This window comes from Phaenicophaeus curvirostris, chromosome 15 (assembly GCF_032191515.1).
Source record: "Phaenicophaeus curvirostris isolate KB17595 chromosome 15, BPBGC_Pcur_1.0, whole genome shotgun sequence".
NCBI lineage: Eukaryota > Metazoa > Chordata > Aves > Cuculiformes > Cuculidae > Phaenicophaeus > Phaenicophaeus curvirostris.
This window is the reverse complement of record NC_091406.1, coordinates 19,755,947-19,775,800: the sequence shown is the minus strand read 5'-3', so window position 1 is coordinate 19,775,800 and position 19,854 is coordinate 19,755,947. Positions and strand designations below refer to the sequence as shown.

Genomic DNA, 19,854 nt, shown 5'->3' with positions numbered 1-19,854 from the left:
GCAGAGCCCGGCTGTGAGCGCGGGGGGGCGGCGCGGGGCGGGCAGGAGAGGCGGTCGGGGCGTGCGGGCGGCGGCGGGAGCCGTGCGGGGCCCGGGCGGGCGGCGGCGGCGATGGGCGCGTGTCGGGGGCCGGCGGTGCGGGTGCTGGTGCTGCAGGCGGCGTGGGCGCTGGTCGGCGGGCAGGTGCGCTACTCGGTGCCGGAGGAAGCGAAGGTGGGGACGGTGGTGGGGCGTGTGGCGCAGGAGCTGGGCCTGGAGGCGGGCGAGGCGGAGGCGCGGCGGCTGCGGCTGGTGTCGCAGGGCCGGCGGGCGAGCGTGGAGGTGAGCGGGGCGAGCGGGGCGCTGGTGGTGAGCGGGCGGCTGGACCGGGAGGAGCTGTGCGGGAAGAGCGCGCCGTGCGCCCTGCGCCTGGAGGTGCTGCTCGAGCGGCCGCTGCGCGTCTTCCACGTGGAGCTGGAGGTCACCGACATCAACGACAACGCCCCGCTCTTCCCCGCCGCCCGCAAGAACCTCAGCATCCCGGAGTTAAACACCGTGCCGGGGTCTCGCTTCCCGCTGGAGGGCGCGTCGGATGCGGATATCGGAGCGAACGCGCAGCTCTCGTACTCGCTCAGCCCCAGCGAGCACTTCTCTCTGGATCTGCGGAAAAATGAGGAGGACAGTGAGTCTTTATTCCTGGTGCTGACGAAACCTCTGGACCGTGAGACGGTTCCCGTGCACCGTTTGGTGCTGACGGCGAGTGACAGGGGCCGGCCGCCTCTGTCGGGCACGATGGAGCTGGTGATCTCGGTGCTGGACGCGAACGACAACGCGCCCCAGTTCAACCAGTCGGTGTATAAAGTGCAGCTGCCGGAGAATTCGGAACGTGGTACTTTAGTGATCAGAGTAAACGCCACGGATTTGGATGAGGGGACAAACGGAAATGTCTCGTATTCTCTGCAGCAATTGTTCCCAAAGGATGGAAGAAACATTTTCGGGATCGATTCTCAGAGCGGCGAGATCCGCCTGAGGGGTGACTTGGACTTTGAGGCCGTTGGTCTCTATCGCTTGCAAGTGGATGCGTCAGATGAGGGCAATCTCCCTCTGTCGGGTCACTGCAAGGTGGTGGTGGAGGTGCTGGACGAGAACGACAACGCGCCCGAGGTGCGGGTGACGTCGCTGTCGGTGCCTGTGCCGGAGGACGCGTCGGTGGGGACGGTGGTGGCGCTGCTGAGCGTGTGGGACCGGGACTCGGGGTCGAACGGGCGCGTGCGGTGCTCGGTGCGGCCGGCGTCGCCGTTCGGTCTGGTGTCGGCGGTGCCGGGGTCGTACTCGCTGGTGGTGCGTGAGGCGCTGGACCGGGAGCGCGTGTCGGAGTACGAGGTGGAGGTGCGTGCGGAGGACGGCGGGTCGCCGGCGCTGGTCGGGAGCAGGTGGGTGCGGGTGCCGGTGTCGGACGTGAACGACAACGCGCCGGCGTTCGCGCAGGCGGTGTACACGGTGCTGGCGCGGGAGAACAACGCGGCGGGCGCGGAGCTGGCTCGGGTGCGGGCGCGGGACCCGGACGAGGCGGGCAACGGTCGCGTTCGGTACTCGTTGTGGGAGGGCGGCGTCGGGGGCGCGGGGGGGTCGGGCGGGGGTGTGGTTTCGGCGTCGAGCTACGTGTCGGTGGAGGCGGAGAGCGGTCGCGTGTGGGCGCTGCGGCCGCTGGACTACGAGGAGGTGCAGGTGCTGGAGTTCGAGGTGCGGGCGGTGGACGCGGGGGAGCCGTCGCTGTGCGGCAACGCGACGGTGCAGGTGTGGGTGTTGGACGAGAACGACAACGCGCCGGCGCTGCTGCCGGCCGCGGGCGTCGGGGCGGTCGCCGGGGCGTCGGGCTGGGCGTCGTCGGGCTCGGAGTTTTGGGGCTCGTCGTCGGGAGCGTCGTCGGGGGCGCTGTGGGCGTGGGCGGCGTGGGGGGCGCCGGCGGGGCAGGTGGTGGCCAAGATCCGCGCGGTGGACGCGGACTCGGGCTACAACGCGTGGCTGCGCTACGAGGTGCGGGAGCCGCGGGGGAAGGGCCCGTTCCGCGTGGGGCTGTACAGCGGCGAGGTGAGCACGGCGCGGGCGCTGGAGGAGGCGGACGGCCCGCGGCAGAGGCTGGTGATCGTGGTGCGGGACCACGGGGAGCCGGCGCGCTCGGCCACGGCCACGCTGAGCGTGTCGCTGGGGGAGGGTGGCGAGGCGGCTTTGGGCGCGGGGTCGTTGGGGCCGGGGCTGCGGGCGGCGTCGGGTGCGGAGGGCGGCTCGGCGGCGTCGGGGTTGTCGTCGTTGTCTTCGTTGTCGTCATCGACGAACGCGTGGCTGGTGGCGGCCATCTGTGCGGTGTCGGGGCTGTTGGTGGTGGCGGTGGTGCTGTGCGGGGCGTGGCGGTGGGCGCCGCGGGCAGGCGCGCTGTCGGGGCACGGGCCAGCGACGCTGGTGTGCACCAGCCAAGTGGGGAGCTGGTCGTACTCGCAGCGGCAGAGCCGGAGCCTGTGCGTGGCGGAGGGCGTGGGCAAGAGCGACCTGATGGTGTTCAGCCCCAACTGCCCCCCGCCGCCCGGCGCCGCGGCCAAGGAGACGCAGCCGGAGCCGCCCGCTCTGCTGGACACGGTCAGTGCTGCTCCCTCTCTGGCCTCTCACCCGGGTCCCCGACGCCCCTGTCCCCTTCTGGCCCTTGTGTCTCGCGGGCTGGGCTGATGCTGGTGGGAGCCTGTTTGACCCTGCAGGCGGTGGGGTCTTGGTGGATACTTCTGAGCAGGAATGGAACTTGGCATGTAGGTTGTTACCAAATCTCTCTGGGCGTTGCTTTCAGGGGTACCACATAAAATGTTGCTTTATGGATGTTATGAATCTCCAGCCACTTGTGCTGCTTCCTGCTTGATGCAGGCGGTGTGTTGGTGAGACAGGTTGTGCTGGGAAAAGTGTTGTGGGAGGACCACAATTCAGTCTGCAGTCGTTGTGTAGTGGTGGGCATATGTAGTATTGTCCAGATACGTTGATGTTGCACTGACTGTTGATTTTCCAGAGGGAGGATTTACTGAGTCACAAAAGACGTGGGTGTAATCATTGTGCGTTCAACTTCACTCAAGTGTGCAGTGATGTGACTTGCAATCACACAGGGCTGATTCCCATGTCTGGGACGTACGTATCAAACCCTTCAGCGCATCCCAGCTCTGTTTTCCTATGGTACAAATTATCCAACCCAGCTGACACCATGTGGTGAGGGGTTCTGTGCATCAGCATTTACTGCAACGAAATTCAGATGGAGTTGGATCAGAGCTGTCACAGCTCCTATCAGAGAATGTGTAAGAACTATAAACATAATGTGCTGGTCTATAGTGTTTCCACCTGAAATGACTGAAAGGTTAGGCGTGTAGAAAGAGTCTGCCTAACACCATGTGTCTTTGCATCCATGTGGATATTCTTTATGTGGTAACGAGTTAAGGAGAGATTGTGTGAAGACCTACATGATGTTCAGAGAGGTATTTAGATTTAGGGAATATTCCTGCTGTGGAGTAGTGTCTGGGGGTTGTGGCAGTGATGCTGCACATGGCATTGGTCAGGGCCTGTTCATACATCATGGGGTAGGTGACTTCCAGAGGAGAAATGTCTTGCCTAATGGAAGTGAAGATACTGGGTGGAACATGGTCTGTGTCATTGGGGAAGAAATGGAGTATGTCCACTAAGCTTTCTATCTCCTTTCCCATGGTGTGTCTGTCACGGTTTTTCTCCTAGCCAACAACTGAGTATCACAAGGCCACTTGCGCACTCCTCCCCTTCCCCTTGCCTGCTGGTATGTAGAGGAGAATGGGAAAGATGACTGTAAAACTTGTGGGTTGAGATAAAGACAGTTTAGCAGAACAGGGAAGTAAGAGCAAAATAACCATAATAATCATCAAAAAAATATACAAAGTGACTAATGCACAGTGCATGGGTGTTGTAAGAGGGTAGCACTTCAGGCTTCTATTGTTCTGTAGTGGGTGGTCACCTGTAGCAGCTTCCAGAGTCATTGAATTTGCTGCGATGGTTCCTCAACTCCTCCTCAGGAGGGTTGGATTTCAGTGTGATGATGAGTTGCGCTTAATGTGTTTGTGCTTGATGTCTCTTGCTTGTGCACTTGCAGCACTGGCCTTACTAGACATGATGCGAGGTCCTGTTCAGCAACACAGTATAGTGGCTGATAGGAATGGTTGGACTCGATGATCCAAGAAGTCTTTTCCAACCTGGAGATTCTATGATTCTGTGTCCCTTTGTCATGCTTAGCTCCCATACTTGCTCCAACAGCCAATATCCTTCAGAGTAGCCTCACTCTGGGTTTTCTGTGCTACAAATTGTCCTACTCAATTGACATTATGAGTGCCCTCACACTTCATCGTTTGCCATGGTTTACTCGTGAAACAGAATCCATGTGGAGTGAAATCAGAGTTGTCACCGCTCTAGTGACAGAATCTGTAAGATCTCTGCCATGCATCTCTGTGGTGTTGGCAACTGGGATGGCTGAAAGTCTGTCTTTGCATCCCTCCAGGTGTTCTTTGTGCCAATGTTGAGAGAAGGTAAGAGTATGTGAAGGCCTGGGTTATGGACAGAGTGGGTTTTCTTGTTGGGGCACATTCTTGTGGTGAAACAATGACTGGATGTTATTGCAGAGATCCTCTGCTTGGTATGGATTAGGGCCTGTGTCACATGGAGAATGATGTTGTGCAAGGAAGCATCTTCCCTGAGGAAGTTGGAGATGTGCAGAACCTGGCCTATATAATTGGTGAAGAAGTGGGGAATGTCTGCTTAGCTGAAAATATCAATCCCTGGGGCCTGTGGTAAACGTTTCCAGTAGAAAGCCTTGGGAAAAAGCCCATTGTAGAGAGTTGTTTGCCTGGTGTCTTCTCAGGATGTCTAGCAGTTCTGCGTATCTTAGAGAGCTGTTTTTCTTTGTGGTGTTACTGCTTGTAAAGACATCAGCCTCAAATGCCTTTAATCCTTTAGAGTTGAGGTAGAACATTGTTGCTAAAACAAAAGCCTTCACAAAATTTGTCACTGCTTCCAGGCTTCTCTGACCCTCTGCTTGGGTATCTTTCTGCTCTTGGTCTTGCTAGGCAGGGCCAGGAGAGCTCTCTGTTGCCTGGAAACCTTTTATTTCAATACCGTGTCCTGGGTTCCTTAGGTTTTCTTCTTTAGTCTTAGCGAAAACTCTCACATTTTGGGTTTTCCTTCTATCTCCTTGGCAATGTGTTGGTGTTATAGGATGAGATGCAGAGGCCAGAATTTTGGAAGCTCCAGGTTACAGAGTTTTGGGGTCTGGCCATCGTTGTGATCTGGAGGTGAGGTTGCTGTTGAGAGAATGTCCTTAGCTTTCAGGTCTGCCTCTTGCTTCCTTTGTGAACAGAAGTGCATAAGGGAGCACAGCACACTGTTCAGTGATTTCAAAGCTTTTGGAGAATGAAAGTAATTTCTTTCTGCCTGTTTTAACCTGAAATCATTGATAATGTTAAGTGGAAATATATCTTGGATTAAATTCTGCTGTCCTGAACCCATTTTGTTTTCTGAAGAAGCAACCAGGGATGCTACAGGTAAGTCAACGATACCAAAAGAGGGTGAATTTGAGAGAGATATATACTTTTATTCCTGTTTTGTTGTGGTATCTTCATATTGGGTCAATGGAATGCTGCCTTACTTGTCATTCCAGGAGGTGTGGACCAGAAAAGCCACACCCGCCTGTTCTCATTCCTGCTGCTTCCCATAATCCTGTGAGGTGGTGGCAGAAGGTCAGATGGGAGAGGGACTCCAGTGTCTTTCTTGGAATGGATGTATTGAGCGTCGCTGGGATGATCCGATTGAAAACGCCACGGTCTTCCCTTTGTGTCTTTTGTTTGGCTGAGTGAAGTGTGGCTTATGCTGATGAAAGAGCATTATTCTGTTGGGACTAATACCCCTGGATGTGAGGATTCTGGCTGTGATGTGTTCGCAGTGCGTGCCTGCCCAGAAGAAGGAGCAAGAGCTTGACTTTTGATGTGCAGGAGGAAGGAACATACTCTGCCTCATGGTTTCTGAAGTTTGGGAGCTGTGGGTTACCTGTGGTTTTTTTAAATCCTTGTTGAAGGGTTGATGTGTTGAGCTGTGATAGGTGCAGTTTCCAGACTCTATTTCCCCCATGTATTGTCTGGACTTTTGGGGGTCTGTTTTATTAAACATCCCAGAAGCTGGAGCTTGTTCTTGTGTTTTTGTGGGTGGTGGATCCTGTTGTGTTGTAGCAGTGCTGTTCTTTGCCATCCACTGGTCTTGCTCTGATAGTTTGTGTCTTTGAGAGGGCTGGGAAGGAGTGTTGTGGCAGCAGTTTGTGTCGCCTAGACTGAGGACAGCAGGAAGGTTGTTCTCCTTGTGGAGAGATGGAAGGCAGTAGGGAAGAGGAATGAAAGCTCTTGCCAAAGGTCCTGACTGTGTTTCCTGTCAAAAGTGTTGTAAACATGTAAAATAGATCGGTGGAGGAAAAGAAGGAACAAGTGTGGGAGGAGAAGTGAAGTGGAAGTAAAAGTCTGTCAGCGTGGAGCAAGAAAGAAAAAGGAAGAGTCAGGAAAGAAGGATGAAGATGAAAAAAATGAAAGAAAGAGAAATGAACCAGAAAAGCATGGACTGCAAGGGAAAATTCAGGCAAGGAAGAAACAAAGAACGAAGGAAGAGAAAGAAAGGAAGGAAGAGCTGGTAGAGGAGATTTCCACTGTTATTGCATTGTCTTTATACACTGAATGGATTTGAGGATCTCGGCATCCTCGTTGCTCAGAGACCCTGTGCAAGGCTTGACGGGAAGTGTTCAGTGCTGCATGGCGGGGGTGATGGAATCATAGAGAAACCGTGATGGGAAAGGAGCGAAAGCAGAGGGAAAGAGGAAAGAAAAAGAGAAGGAATAATAGACAGAAAGAAGATCAAACCCGAACGAAGCAAGAGATGGGGAGAAAGTTATAAGGAGAAACGATTTTCCTACCATGGCACGGAAACAGAAAAGAAAGAAGGTAACGGGAAAAGAGAAAGTAAAAATAAAAGACAACACCAAAGAAATAAAACCGAAAAAGCGAGGCAGAAATGATTAAGAGAGTGAATACAGTAGGAAGATGAGAAAGAACAGGAAGGAAGAAAGGATAAAAGAAGATACAAGGGTTCAAAGCGGTTTTCTACAGGCGCGGAATGAACTTGGTCCTTAACAGCCTCCCCCTTGATCAGAGTACCGGTAATTAGCGCTGCTGCTCTGCGGAATTACGATTAGCATGTAGACCTGCGACTTGGAAGGTCTCTGCCGCGGCGCCGGAGGCGACTGAGGATCTGCCAGCGAGGGTAAAGGAGGGAGAAGGCTGGAAGGAAAAGGGGAAGGTGGAGTGAAGACAGAGGAGAGCAAGGCAAGAAGGAACAGGAGAAGGAAGAAAGAAAAAGGGGAGGAGAGAATGCGGAGAGAGAGGAAAGAAGACAAGGAAGTAGAAAACGAAAATTTTGCAAAGAGAAAAGGAAAGAAAGGAATGTATGGGAGGAAAAGGAGCGCGTGTCCTGTGACGTGGAGCGTGCGAGGCTCGGGAGAAGAAAGAAACGATAAAGGAGTTTACTGGGACGCGCCAACGTTACCTCTGTCTGGTGAACGGAGATTGTTCCTAACAGCCTCGCTTTAGGTGAGAGTGCCACGCCCCGTAATTAATTAGCGATGACGACCCGTAATTATCGCTGATGGGTCTGTCTTTGATCGTCTCCAGCGCAGCCCCGGAGGCGAGTGTTGAGCAGTCAGTAGAGATGAAGAAGGGGGAAGGCTGGAATGGCAAGGGACAGGGGAGAGAAGAGTCGGGGAGGGCAGAGCAAGAAGGAACAGGAGAGGGAAGAGAAGACACGGAACAAAAGAAAGGAGAGAGTGGAAGGAGAAGAAGAATGTATAGAAGAGCATGGAAGCAAAAGAGACACGAATGAAGAAAGGGAGAGAAGCGACTAAATGAAAAGGAAGAAGGAGGAAGAAGGACTAAAAGTCGGAAAGCGCAGTGCGGTGGGCGCGGGTCTGGCGCGGGGCTGGTGCTGAGCACACGGTGTCGCTGCAGGCTCAGCCCCGGCGGGGGCGGTCGGGGCGGCGCAGAGCCCGGCTGTGAGCGCGGGGGGGCGGCGCGGGGCGGGCAGGAGAGGCGGTCGGGGCGTGCGGGCGGCGGCGGGAGCCGTGCGGGGCCCGGGCGGGCGGCGGCGGCGATGGGCGCGTGTCGGGGTCCGGCGGTGCGGGTGCTGGTGCTGCAGGCGGCGTGGGCGCTGGTCGGCGGGCAGGTGCGCTACTCGGTGCCGGAGGAAGCGAAGGTGGGGACGGTGGTGGGGCGTGTGGCGCAGGAGCTGGGCCTGGAGGCGGGCGAGGCGGAGGCGCGGCGGCTGCGGCTGGTGTCGCAGGGCCGGCGGGCGAGCGTGGAGGTGAGCGGGGCGAGCGGGGCGCTGGTGGTGAGCGGGCGGCTGGACCGGGAGGAGCTGTGCGGGAAGAGCGCGCCGTGCGCCCTGCGCCTGGAGGTGCTGCTCGAGCGGCCGCTGCGCGTCTTCCACGTGGAGCTGGAGGTCACCGACATCAACGACAACGCCCCGCTCTTCCCCGCCGCCCGCAAGAACCTCAGCATCGCGGAGCTGTCGCTGCCGGGGTCTCGCTTCCCGCTGGAGGGCGCGTCGGATGCGGATATCGGAGCGAACGCGCAGCTCTCGTACTCGCTCAGCCCCAGCGAGCACTTCTCTCTGGATCTGCGGAAAAATGAGGAGGACAGTGAGTTTTTATTCCTGGTGCTGACGAAAGCGCTGGACCGCGAGACGGTTCCCGTGCACCGTTTGGTGCTGACGGCGAGTGACGGGGGCCGGCCGCCTCTGTCGGGCACGATGGAGCTGGTGATCTCGGTGCTGGACGCGAACGACAACGCGCCGCAGTTCAACCAGTCGGTGTATAAAGTGCAGCTGCCGGAGAATTCGGAACGTGGTACTTTAGTGATCAGAGTAAACGCGACGGATTTGGATGAAGGGACAAACGGAAATGTCTCGTATTCTCTGCAGCAATTGTTCCCAAAGGATGGAAGAAACATTTTCGGAATCGACTCTCTGACCGGCGAGATCCGCCTGAGGGGTGACTTGGACTTTGAGGACGTTGGTCTCTATCGCTTACAAGTGGATGCGTCAGATGAGGGCAATCCCCCTCTGTCGGGTCACTGCAAGGTGGTGGTGGAGGTCCTAGACGAGAACGACAACGCGCCCGAGGTGCGGGTGACGTCGCTGTCGGTGCCGGTGCCGGAGGACGCGTCGGTGGGGACGGTGGTGGCGCTGCTGAGCGTGTGGGACCGGGACTCGGGGTCGAACGGGCGCGTGCGGTGCTCGGTGCGGCCGGCGTCGCCGTTCGGTCTGGTGTCGGCGGTGCCGGGGTCGTACTCGCTGGTGGTGCGTGAGGCGCTGGACCGGGAGCGCGTGTCGGAGTACGAGGTGGAGGTGCGTGCGGAGGACGGCGGGTCGCCGGCGCTGGTCGGGAGCAGGCGGGTGCGGGTGCCGGTGTCGGACGTGAACGACAACGCGCCGGCGTTCGCGCAGGCGGTGTACACGGTGCTGGCGCGGGAGAACAACGCGGCGGGCGCGGAGCTGGCTCGGGTGCGGGCGCGGGACCCGGACGAGGCGGGCAACGGTCGCGTTCGGTACTCGTTGTGGGAGGGCGGCGTCGGGGGCGCGGGGGGGTCGGGCGGGGGTGTGGGTTCGGCGTCGAGCTACGTGTCGGTGGAGGCGGAGAGCGGTCGCGTGTGGGCGCTGCGGCCGCTGGACTACGAGGAGGTGCAGGTGCTGGAGTTCGAGGTGCGGGCGGTGGACGCGGGGGAGCCGTCGCTGTGCGGCAACGCGACGGTGCAGGTGTGGGTGTTGGACGAGAACGACAACGCGCCGGCGCTGCTGCCGGCCGCGGGCGTCGGGGCGGGCGCCGGGGCGTCGGGCTGGGCGTCGTCGGGCTCGGAGTTTTGGGGCTCGTCGTCGGGAGCGTCGTCGGGGGCGCTGTGGGCATGGGCGGCGTGGGGGGCGCCGGCGGGGCAGGTGGTGGCCAAGATCCGCGCGGTGGATGCGGACTCGGGCTACAACGCGTGGCTACGCTACGAGGTGCAGGAGCCGCGGGGGAAGGGCCCGTTCCGCGTGGGGCTGTACAGCGGCGAGGTGAGCACGGCGCGGGCGCTGGAGGAGGCGGACGGCCCGCGGCAGAGGCTGGTGATCGTGGTGCGGGACCACGGGGAGCCGGCGCGCTCGGCCACGGCCACGCTGAGCGTGTCGCTGGGGGAGGGCGGCGAGGCGTCGGCGGGCGCGGGGTCGTCGGGGTCGGGGCTGCGGGCAGCGTCGGGCACGGAGGGCGGCTCGGCGGCATCGGGGTTGTCGTCGTTGTCTTCGTTGTCGTCATCAACGAACGCGTGGCTGGTGGCGGCCATCTGCGCGGTGTCGGGGCTGTTGGTGGTGGCGGTGGTGCTGTGCGGGGCGTGGCGGTGGGCGCCGCGGGCGGGCGCGCTGTCGGGGCGCGGGCCGGCGACGCTGGTGTGCGCCAGCCAAGTGGGGAGCTGGTCGTACTCGCAGCGGCAGAGCCGGAGCCTGTGCGTGGCGGAGGGCGCTGGCAAGAGCGACCTGATGGTGTTCAGCCCCAACTGTCCCCCGCCGCCCAGTGCCGCGGCCAAGGAGACGCCGCCGGAGCCGCCCGCTCTGCTGGACACGGTCAGTGCTGCTCCCTCTCTGGCCTCTCACCCGGGTCCCCGACGCCCCTGTCTCCTTGTGGCCCTTGTTTCCATTGTTTTCTGTGGTCTGGGTGGGCGCTGGTGGGAGTCAGGCTGATCCCTCGGGCACTCTGATCTCGGGTCTTGATGGTCTTCCGAAGTTTAACGGGTTCTTAGCTTGTGGGTCCTTGTAGGATTTCCTGTTGTTCTTTCTCTGAGCAGGAGGAAATAAAGATACAGCTTTTTGGAGCAAGCGCTACTGCCTGTAGGTGAGGTTTCATGTTGTGGATATTAGTTGTTTTCTTTTAGAATCAAATTACAGGTGAGAGCCGTGCTGAGTCCAAGGAATCTGCTTCCTGGTGGGTTGACGGGTGCTTCGAGCGTTCATGGGGATCTGGCCTCTGGGTCCTTTTTGGAACCCCCCGGGTGTTGATGTTGGGTGGGGCAAATAAGGAGATGTATTTCCTTAGGTAGCAGCCTTTCTCTTTTGGACCTAAGGTTTGGTGGTGTGGGTCTGAGTTGTTCCCTCGTAAAATAAATCCCTACTGCTAGTGGTGAGAGGTGTAGCGCCATTGGCTTTTGAGGTGCTCTTGCTGGTCTGTAGCATTTTCAGGTGAGAGTGCTGCAGGGCTACAAGAGGTTTAGGCTGTGCTAGTGACAGTCCCCACAGTGCTGTTTAGTGCCTTATTACATTCGCTGACTGCTGTCTGTGCTGGCATCCAATGTGTTTTTTTGTTGAAAACTTCGTTGTCCTTCTCCTGTGTGATTCTTCTTGGCAAGAGATGTACGTGACCCAATGTGATAACTGATACTTTGGGTTCTCTCCCATCATGGTCAATTTTGTCCTTTTTTTACTGGTCCATGCATCCAGGTGTCTGATTTTGGAATCTAGATTGGCCTGACTTTGGGAATGTGTTGGTGAGAATGGGTGACACATGCAGAGGGTGGAGCACCTTCTGATGGACCTTTTTGCTCTTGTGTTGGGAAAGGGGTTGTGGGAGGGTAGCACTAGAGTCTGCAGTGGTTGTGTAGTGGTGGGCATCCTGAAAGCAGGTTCCACAGCCATTGATGTTGCTGTGAGAGTTCCTTGCTCCTCCCCAGGCAGGATTTGTAAGAGCATGTGAAGAGGTGGGTGTAATCTTTGTGTTCTTGACTTGCCCTGCTTGTGAATTCTCATAGTTGGCCTCGGAAGAGATGCTGTATCCTAATGCACAAGGGTCATTCTGATGTGTGTGTATGGGCCAAACCCTGCACAGAAGCCCTGTTCTGATCTTCTCTGGGATGAATTCTCCCACCCACCTGATACTTTGAGTGCTTCTGTGCATCAGTATATATTGCAACGTGCTCCAAGAATGAAATTCACGTGGAGTGGGATCAGATCTGTAACAGCTGCAATAAGAGAATCTGTAAGAACTATAAACCTAATGTGCAGGTCTATAGAGTTTCCACCTGAAATGACTGAAAAGGTGCAAAGAATTGAGGTTGGCAGTCAGGCAGGTGGGATAAGTCTTCCAAGAACCCTTTGGCTTTTCATTCATCCTGATGTTCTTTAATCTGACCACGAGGGAGGGAGAGGCTGTGTGAAGACCTGGATCATGTTCAGAGTGGTATTTAGGTTTCGGGAATATTCCTGCTGCGGAGCAGTGTTTGGGTGTTGTGGCGGTGATGGTGCTTGTGATGTTGATCAGGGCCTGTTCATGTATCACAGAGAGGGTGACTTCCGGAGAAGAAATGTCTTGCCTGGAGGAAATGAAGATACTGGGAGGAATGTGGGAGAACTGGAGAATGTCCGCTAAACTTTAGATCTCCTTTCCCATGGTGTGTCTGTCATGGTTTTTCTCCAGCCAGCAATTAAGTATCACAAGGCCACTTGCTCGTTCTCCTCTTCCCGTTGCGTACTGGAATTTGGGGGAAAATGGGAAAGAAGATGTGTAACTCGTGGGTTGAGATAATGACAGTTGAGCAGAACGGCAAAGGAAGAGAAAAATAATAGCATGATTAATGATGAAAGAATATACAAAGTGATTAATGCACAGTACAAGTGTGTTGTAAGAGAGTAACTCTTCAACCTTCAGTCAGTGTGTAGTTCATGGCCATCTATAGTAGCTTCCAGAGTCATTGAAGTTGCTGTTATGTTTCCACGCTCATCCTCGGGTGGGGTTTGTGTTAAGGGAAATAAGGAGGTTCGATGAATATATTGATGTAAAACTTAGATATTACTGCCAGTGGATTGTGATAAATAGAGTGTTGTGTTAAGAGTGCTAAGTGGTGTTGGGGAAGTGTTCTTTAGGGTAGTTACAATAATACTGCATAGCCCTGAATGTTGTTCAATGATGCATTAGCCCTTTCTATGACTGATTTAAAGCCCAGTCCAGCTGAATTAAGAGGTTGTGCAAGAAGTGTCAGACCTAGAACAGGTATTTGCTTTAATGATAACTAATGATTAAAAGGTTAAGCTATTTTGCATACAGGCATAAGTTAAATATAGGAATAAGTTAGTGGAACTGCTTGAGGTTTTCTTTAAAGCTTTAAAGAATAAGTAGGACTATCTCAAGAAAGAAGAAAAGCAATTTTTATGATTGGTGGAGAAACATGGAGCATCACTACTGAGGGAGAATCGAAACGACACAGTCGAGATGAATTATCGAGGCGGACTTTAAAGAAGAATAATGAATAACAGGGAAGTGAGAGCCCATGGGAAAACAGCATGGAATAAAACCAAGAATTTTTTGAGGAAAGAATACGTATTTTAAAATGATTCTATATATCTGATGCTTTTATGTGGGCTTTTGCCACTCACTGAGGTGATGGCTCAACTCTGAGTTGTTAATAAAGCAAGCCTAAAGTTACCCACAGCCTGGTGAAAGTCCTTTAACAGTTTGTAAGCAAGTGTGATGAGGAGGTGGGTCTGATCTGTTTGTGCTTCTTGTCCCCTACTTGTGACCTTGCACCATTGGCCTCAGTAGAGATGATGTGTCTCTTGTCATGCTTAGCTCACATACGTCCTCGAACATCGCAGATCCTTCAGAGCAGCCCGGCTCTGGGTTTTCGTTGGTACAAATGCTTTCACCCGGTTGATATCCTGAGTGTCCTTGTGCTTCATCATTTGCCGTGGTTCTCTTGTGAAATACAATCCATGTGGACTGAAATCAGAGCAGACATAATTCTACTGACAGAATCTGTAAGATCTCTACCATGCAGCTCTGTGGTGTTAGCAGCTGAGATTGCTGAAAAAGCACAAAACATTCAGGAGGAAGTTCAGAGAGGAGTCTGCCAGGCACTGTGTGTCTTTGCGTCCCTCAAGATGTTGTTTGTGCCAAATGTGAGGGAAGGTGAGAGAATATGAAGGCCTGCGTCATAGACAGTGTGGGTTTTCTTGTTGGGTCACGTTCTTGTGGTGGAGCAAGGACTGGATATTAGTGCAGAGATGCCCTGATTGGTGTGGAGTAGGGCCTGTATCACACGGAGAATGATGTTGTGCAGGAACAAGTCTTTCCTGAGGAAATGGAGATGCTGTACAAAGCGTGGCGTGCGTAATTGGTGAGGAACTGTATAATGTCTGTTGACAAGAGATGTACATGATTCAAGGTGACTATTGGGACTTCAGGGTTCTCTCTCCACATGGTGCAATTTCCTCCTTTTGTTTCTGTTCTGGAGACATGATCAAACTGAGGAAGGCATTGTGGATTTTTCTAATGTTCTTTTTGCAAGTGTATGGTAACTGTCTTTAATGTGTTCAGGGAAAGGAGTGTGAGCCAAGGTCCGTGTTTGGAACACTTTGTAACATATATGCTAGAGTGGGGAACGGAGGAAAGCATGAGGCAGGATGAGAATGGAGTGATTGTGCCTAAGAATCTTTTCCAGTCTTTGAAGTGTCTGGTATTGTAGGCCTTCTGGGTCTTGAGACATTGTGTGGAATTGGAATGTCCCTTGAGTTTATGAATCTGCAGCCCCAGGGACAGTTCCTTGTGCTGGTGTCTGGCTGATGTCGGGGATGTGTTGGTGAGAGACGGTGACATGACGAGTGTGGGAAGATGCCTGATGGACCTTTTTGCTCTTGTGTTGTGAGAAGGGTTGTGTGAGGGTAGTGCTTGGATGTGTGTTCTTTGTGTAGTGGTGGGCATCAGGAGGGGCTTCCACAGCCATTGATGTTGTTCTGATTGTTCTTTCCTCATCTCCTGGCAGGATTAGTAAGAGCACATGTGAAGGTGGTTGTAATTATTCTGTTCTTGACTTCCCCTGCTTGTGAACTCTCATAGTCGACCTCAGTAGAGATGCAGAGTCCTGTTACACATGGTTCGTGCTGATATGTGTGTGCACAGGCCAAACCCTGCGCAGCAGCTCAGCTCTGATTTTCCTGTGATGCACCTTTTCTTGCCCAGCTGATATCTTGAGTGCTTCTGTGTGTCAGCATTTACTGCAATTGTCTCAAAAAATGAAATTCATATGTACTGCGATCAGAGCTTTCACAGCTCCAATCACACAATCTGTAAGAACTATAAATATAATGTGCAGCTCTGTAGAGTTTCCACCTGAATTGACCAAAAGTTTAGGGATGTAGAAAGACTCTGCTTGTCAGCATGTGTCTTCCCATCCATCCAGATGTTCTTTGTGCTGATCATGAAGGAAGGGGAGATTGTGTGAAGACCTGGGTCATGATCGAAGTGGTATTTAAATTTAGGGAATATTCCTGTGGTGGAGCAGTGTGTGGGGGTTGTGGCAGTGATGCTGCTCATGGCATTGATCAGGGCCTGTTCATGCATCACGGGGCGGGTGACTTCCAGAGGAGAAAAGTCTTGCCTGATGGAAATGAAGATACTGAGTGGAGCATGGTCTGTGTCATTGGGGAAGAACAGGAGCATGTCTGTTAACATGCAGATCTCCTTTCTCATGGTGTGTCTGTAATGGTTTCCCTCCAGCCAGAAACTAGGTATGTGAATACCACTCACTCACTCCTCCCCTTCCCTCACCTGCTGGAATGTGGAGGACGATGGGAAAGAAGAATGTCTCACTCATGTGTTGGTATAAAGACAGTTCAACAGAAGAGCAAAGGAAGAGAAAAATAATAGCATGAATAGTAATAGAAGAATATACTAAGTGATTAATGCATAGTGTAAGGGTGTTGTTAGCGGGTAGTGCTTCAGCCTTATGATCCTTCAGAGCAGCTCAGCTCTGGGTATTCTGTGGTTCACATTCTCCCAGCCCATTGCTATCCTGAGTGTCGTTGCACTTCATCATTTTCTTTGGTTCTCTCGCGAAACACGTGCTGATGTGTGCGTGTACAGGCCAAACCCTGCACTGCAGCCCAGCTCTGATTCTTCTCTGATACAAATTTTCTCACCAAGCTGATATCTTGAGTGTTTCTGTGCATCAGCATTTACTGTGATTGTCTCCAAGAATGAAATCCACATGGACTGAGATCGGAGCTGTCTCAGCTCTCCTGATGGAATCTATAACATCTTTACCATGCATGTCTGTGTTGTTTGGTGCTGGGATTGCTGAAAAGGGGACAGTCTACCAGACATTGCATGGCTTTGCATCCTCCCAGATAGTGTTTGTGCCAGTGGTGAGGGAAGGTAAGAATGTGCGTGTGTGTGGTGGACAGGGTGGATTTTCTTGGTGGGGCAAGTTCCTGTTCTTGAGCAATGTCTGGGTATTAAGGCAGTGATTCCGCAAGCTGTACAGTGTAGGGCCTGTGTCATGAGGAGTATGATGATGAACAGCAAAGTGTCTTTTCTGAGGGTCTGGAGATGTTGTACAGAACATGGACTGTATCATTGGTGAAGAACTGGATAATGTCTGTGTAGGTGGGGATCTCATTTCCCAGGGTTTGGGGTGGAGGATTCAAAAAGTAAACGTTGGGAAGACACCCAATGCAGAGTTGTTTCCCCGGGGTCTTCTCAGGATGTCTTGAAGTTCTGCATATCATAGAGAGCTATTTTTCTTCATGGTGTTATTGGTTGTAAAGATATCAGCCGCACATGCCTTTTAATGACTTGGTTTTGAGGTGGAATGTTATTGCTCCAACAGATGCTTTTGCAAATTCTGTCACTGCTGCCAGCCTTATCTGACCCTTTGCTTGGGGTATCTTCCTGCTCTTGGTCTCGCTAAGCAGGGTCAGGAGTGCTCTGTCTATTCAAGTTGAGATGCAGAGGTCAGAATTTTGGCAGGTCTTAGCTTGCAGAGGGTTAGGTGTCTGGCGATCAGTGTAAGAAATGGCTTTTCCACTCCCTGGAGGTGGGCTTTCAGGTCTGCCTCTTGATCCCCTTGTGACTAAAATGCCTCAGGGAGAACCATGCATTGTTCAGTAACTTCAAAGCTTTTGGAGAGTGAGAGTAGTTTTTTTCTGTGTGGATTCACCAGGAATCACTGATAACATTAAGAAATGTCCCTTAGGACCAATTCTGCTCTCCTGCAATTACTTCCTTTTCTGAAGAAGCAACCAGGGATGCTACAGGTAAGTCAAGACCGTGTCTTGGTAGGCAGGGCCAGTAGAGCTCTCTGTATTCAAGCTGCTGGGAAGCCTTGTATTTCATTACATTGTCCTGGGTACCTTGGATTTTCTTCTTTAGTCTTAGCAAAAACTCCCACCTTTTGGGTTTTCCTTCTCTCTCCTTGGCAATGTGTTTTTATTACAGGATGAGATGTAGAGGCCAGAATTTTGTCAGCTGTCAGGTTGCAGAGATTTGGGGGTCTGGCCATCGTTGTGAGCTTTTCCCCTCTCTGGAACAGAGGATGATATTGAGAGAATGTCCTTAGCTTTCATGCCCGCCTCTTGCTTCCCTTGTGATAGAAGTGCATAAGGGAGGAGAGAACACTCTTCAGTGATTTCAAAGCTTTTGGATAATGAGAGTAATTTCTTTCTGCCTGATATCACCAGAAATCGTTGTTAATGTTAAGAGGAATTAGCTCTTCGATTAAATTCTATTGTCCTGAATTTCCTTTTCTGAAGAAGCAACCAGGAATACTACAGGTAAGTCAATGATACCTAAAGAGGGTGAATTTGAGTGACAGATATACAGTTGTTCCTTTTTTTGTAGTGGTATCTTCATGTTGGGTCAATGGAATGTTGCCTTGCTTGTCATACGTCTAGGTGTGGATCAGCAAAGCCACCACTATCTGCTGTCCTTCCATTCCAGCTGCTTCCAGGAACTGTGTGAGGTGGTGGCAGAAGGACAGATGGGAGAGGGACTCCAGTGTCTTTTTTGGAGTGGATGTATTGAGAATAGCTGGGATGATCTCATTGAAAATGCTATGGCCTTCCCTTTGTGTCTTTTGTTTGGCTGAGGGAAGTGTGGCTCATGCTGATGAAGGAATTAATCTGTGGGGACTAATGCCCCTGGGTACCAAGGCTCTGTCTGTGATGTGTTTGCAGTGCGTGCCTGCCCACAGGAAGAAGCAAGAACTTGACATTTTGTGTTCATGAGGCAAGAACGTGGTCTGCCTCAAGGTTTCTGAAGTGTGGGAGCTGTGGCTGCCTCGTGCTTTTTATCCTTGTTGAAGGATTGATCTGTTGAGGTGTGATAGGTGTGATTTCCCAACTGAAAGATCCCCCATGTGTTGTCTGGACTTTTTGGAGTCTGTTTTATTAAACATCCATGAGACTGGAGTATGGCCTTGTGTTTGTGAGGGTGGTGGGTTCTTTTGTAATGTAGCAGTGCTGTTCTTTGCCATCTGCTGTCTTGCTCTGATATTTTCTGTGTCCTTGAGAGGCCTGGAAGGAGCGTTGCGGCAGCAGTTTGTGTCGCCTAGACTGAGGACAGCAGGAAGGTTGTTCCCCTTGCAGAGGGATTGAAGGTAGTAGGGAAGAGGAATAAAAGCTCTTGCCGAAGTGCTTCATGTCAAACGTGTGGTAGACATGTCAAATAGAGCGGTGGAGGTGGAAAGGAAAAGAAGAAACATGTGTGGAAGCAAGAGTGAAGTAAAAGGCCGACAGGACTGGACAGGAAAGAAATGGAAGAGTCAGAAAAGAAGGGTGAAGTTGAAAAAAAATAAAAGAAAAAGAATTGAAGAAGAAAAGCAGGGACTGCAATGAAAATGCAAGCAAGGAGGAAACAAAGCTCGAATGAAGAGAAAGAAAGGAAGGAAGAGTATAGAAGACATACCGAGCATCCTTGACGTTCCCTTTATACACTGGGTTTGGGGATCTCGGCATCCTCGGCGCTCTGGGACGCTGTGCAAGGCTTGACAGAAAGCGTTGAGTAAGAGGAAGGAGGTTTTGTCGGAGGGCACGGCCGAGCTTCACGGCGGGTGTGATGGATTACTAGAGAAACCGTGATGGGAAAGGAGCGAAAGCAGAGGGAAAGAGGGAAGAGGGAGAAGAGAAGAGTTGGGAGAGAAGTGGGAAGAGAAGAGGAGGTGAAAGAAGGGAAAGAAAAGAAGGAAGGCACAAGAGAGAGAAAGAAAATCAAACCCGAACAAAGCAAGAGGTGGGTAGAAAGACAGAGTGATAACCGATTTTGCTACCATGGCATGTGGTAAGGGTTTGGAAGGGCAGTGGAAAGGGTTTGGAAGGAAGAAAGGAGGTAACGGAGAAACAAACAGGAAGAAGCGAGAGAGGGATGACTAAGAAAGTAATTAGGGAAGGAAGATGAGTAAGAAGAGAAAGAATGGAAGAAAACATTAAAAAAATGACAAGGGCGCAAAAAGGCGTTAAATGGATTTGGTCCTTTACAATCTCTCCCTTGATTAGAGTCTCCGTAGTTAGCGCTGCTGCTCCGTAATTAGCACCTAGAGCTACGAGTTTGACGGTCTCTGCCGCGGCGCCGGAGGCGACTGGGGAGCTGCCAGCGAGGGTAAAGGAGAGAGAAGGCTGGAAGGGAAAGGGGAAGGTGGAGTGAAGAGTCGGGAACGGCAGGGCAAGAAGGAACAGGAGAAGGATGAGAAAAGAAAAAGGGGAAGAGAGAATGCGGAGAGAGAGGAAGGAAGACAAGAAAGCAGGAGACGAAAACGTTGCAAAGAGAAAGGGAAAAGGTAAGAAAGAGGGAAAGAAAGGAATGTATGGAAGGAAAAGGAACGCGGGGCCGGTGGCGTGGAGCGTGCGAGGCTCGGGAGAAGAAAGAAACGATAAAGGAGTTTACTGGGACGCGCCGACGTTACCTCTGGTGACAGGCGTTGGTTCCTAACCGCCTCGCTTTGTGTCAGGGTCCTG

The 19,854-nt window shown here is 53.0% G+C and overlaps 1 protein-coding gene across 1 annotated transcript in view; it reads left to right on the top strand.

The window, feature by feature from the left end:
* The first annotated feature begins 96 nt into the window (after nt 1-96).
* Nucleotides 97-19,854, top strand: part of LOC138727289 (protocadherin alpha-C2-like) — a 118,837-nt gene continuing 99,079 nt past the window's right edge. The window contains exon 1 of the mRNA XM_069869613.1: nt 97-2,613. Within this exon, the coding sequence (XP_069725714.1) occupies nt 112-2,613 (2,502 nt within the window). The 5' untranslated portion in view covers nt 97-111. The remainder of the gene's footprint in view (nt 2,614-19,854) is intronic.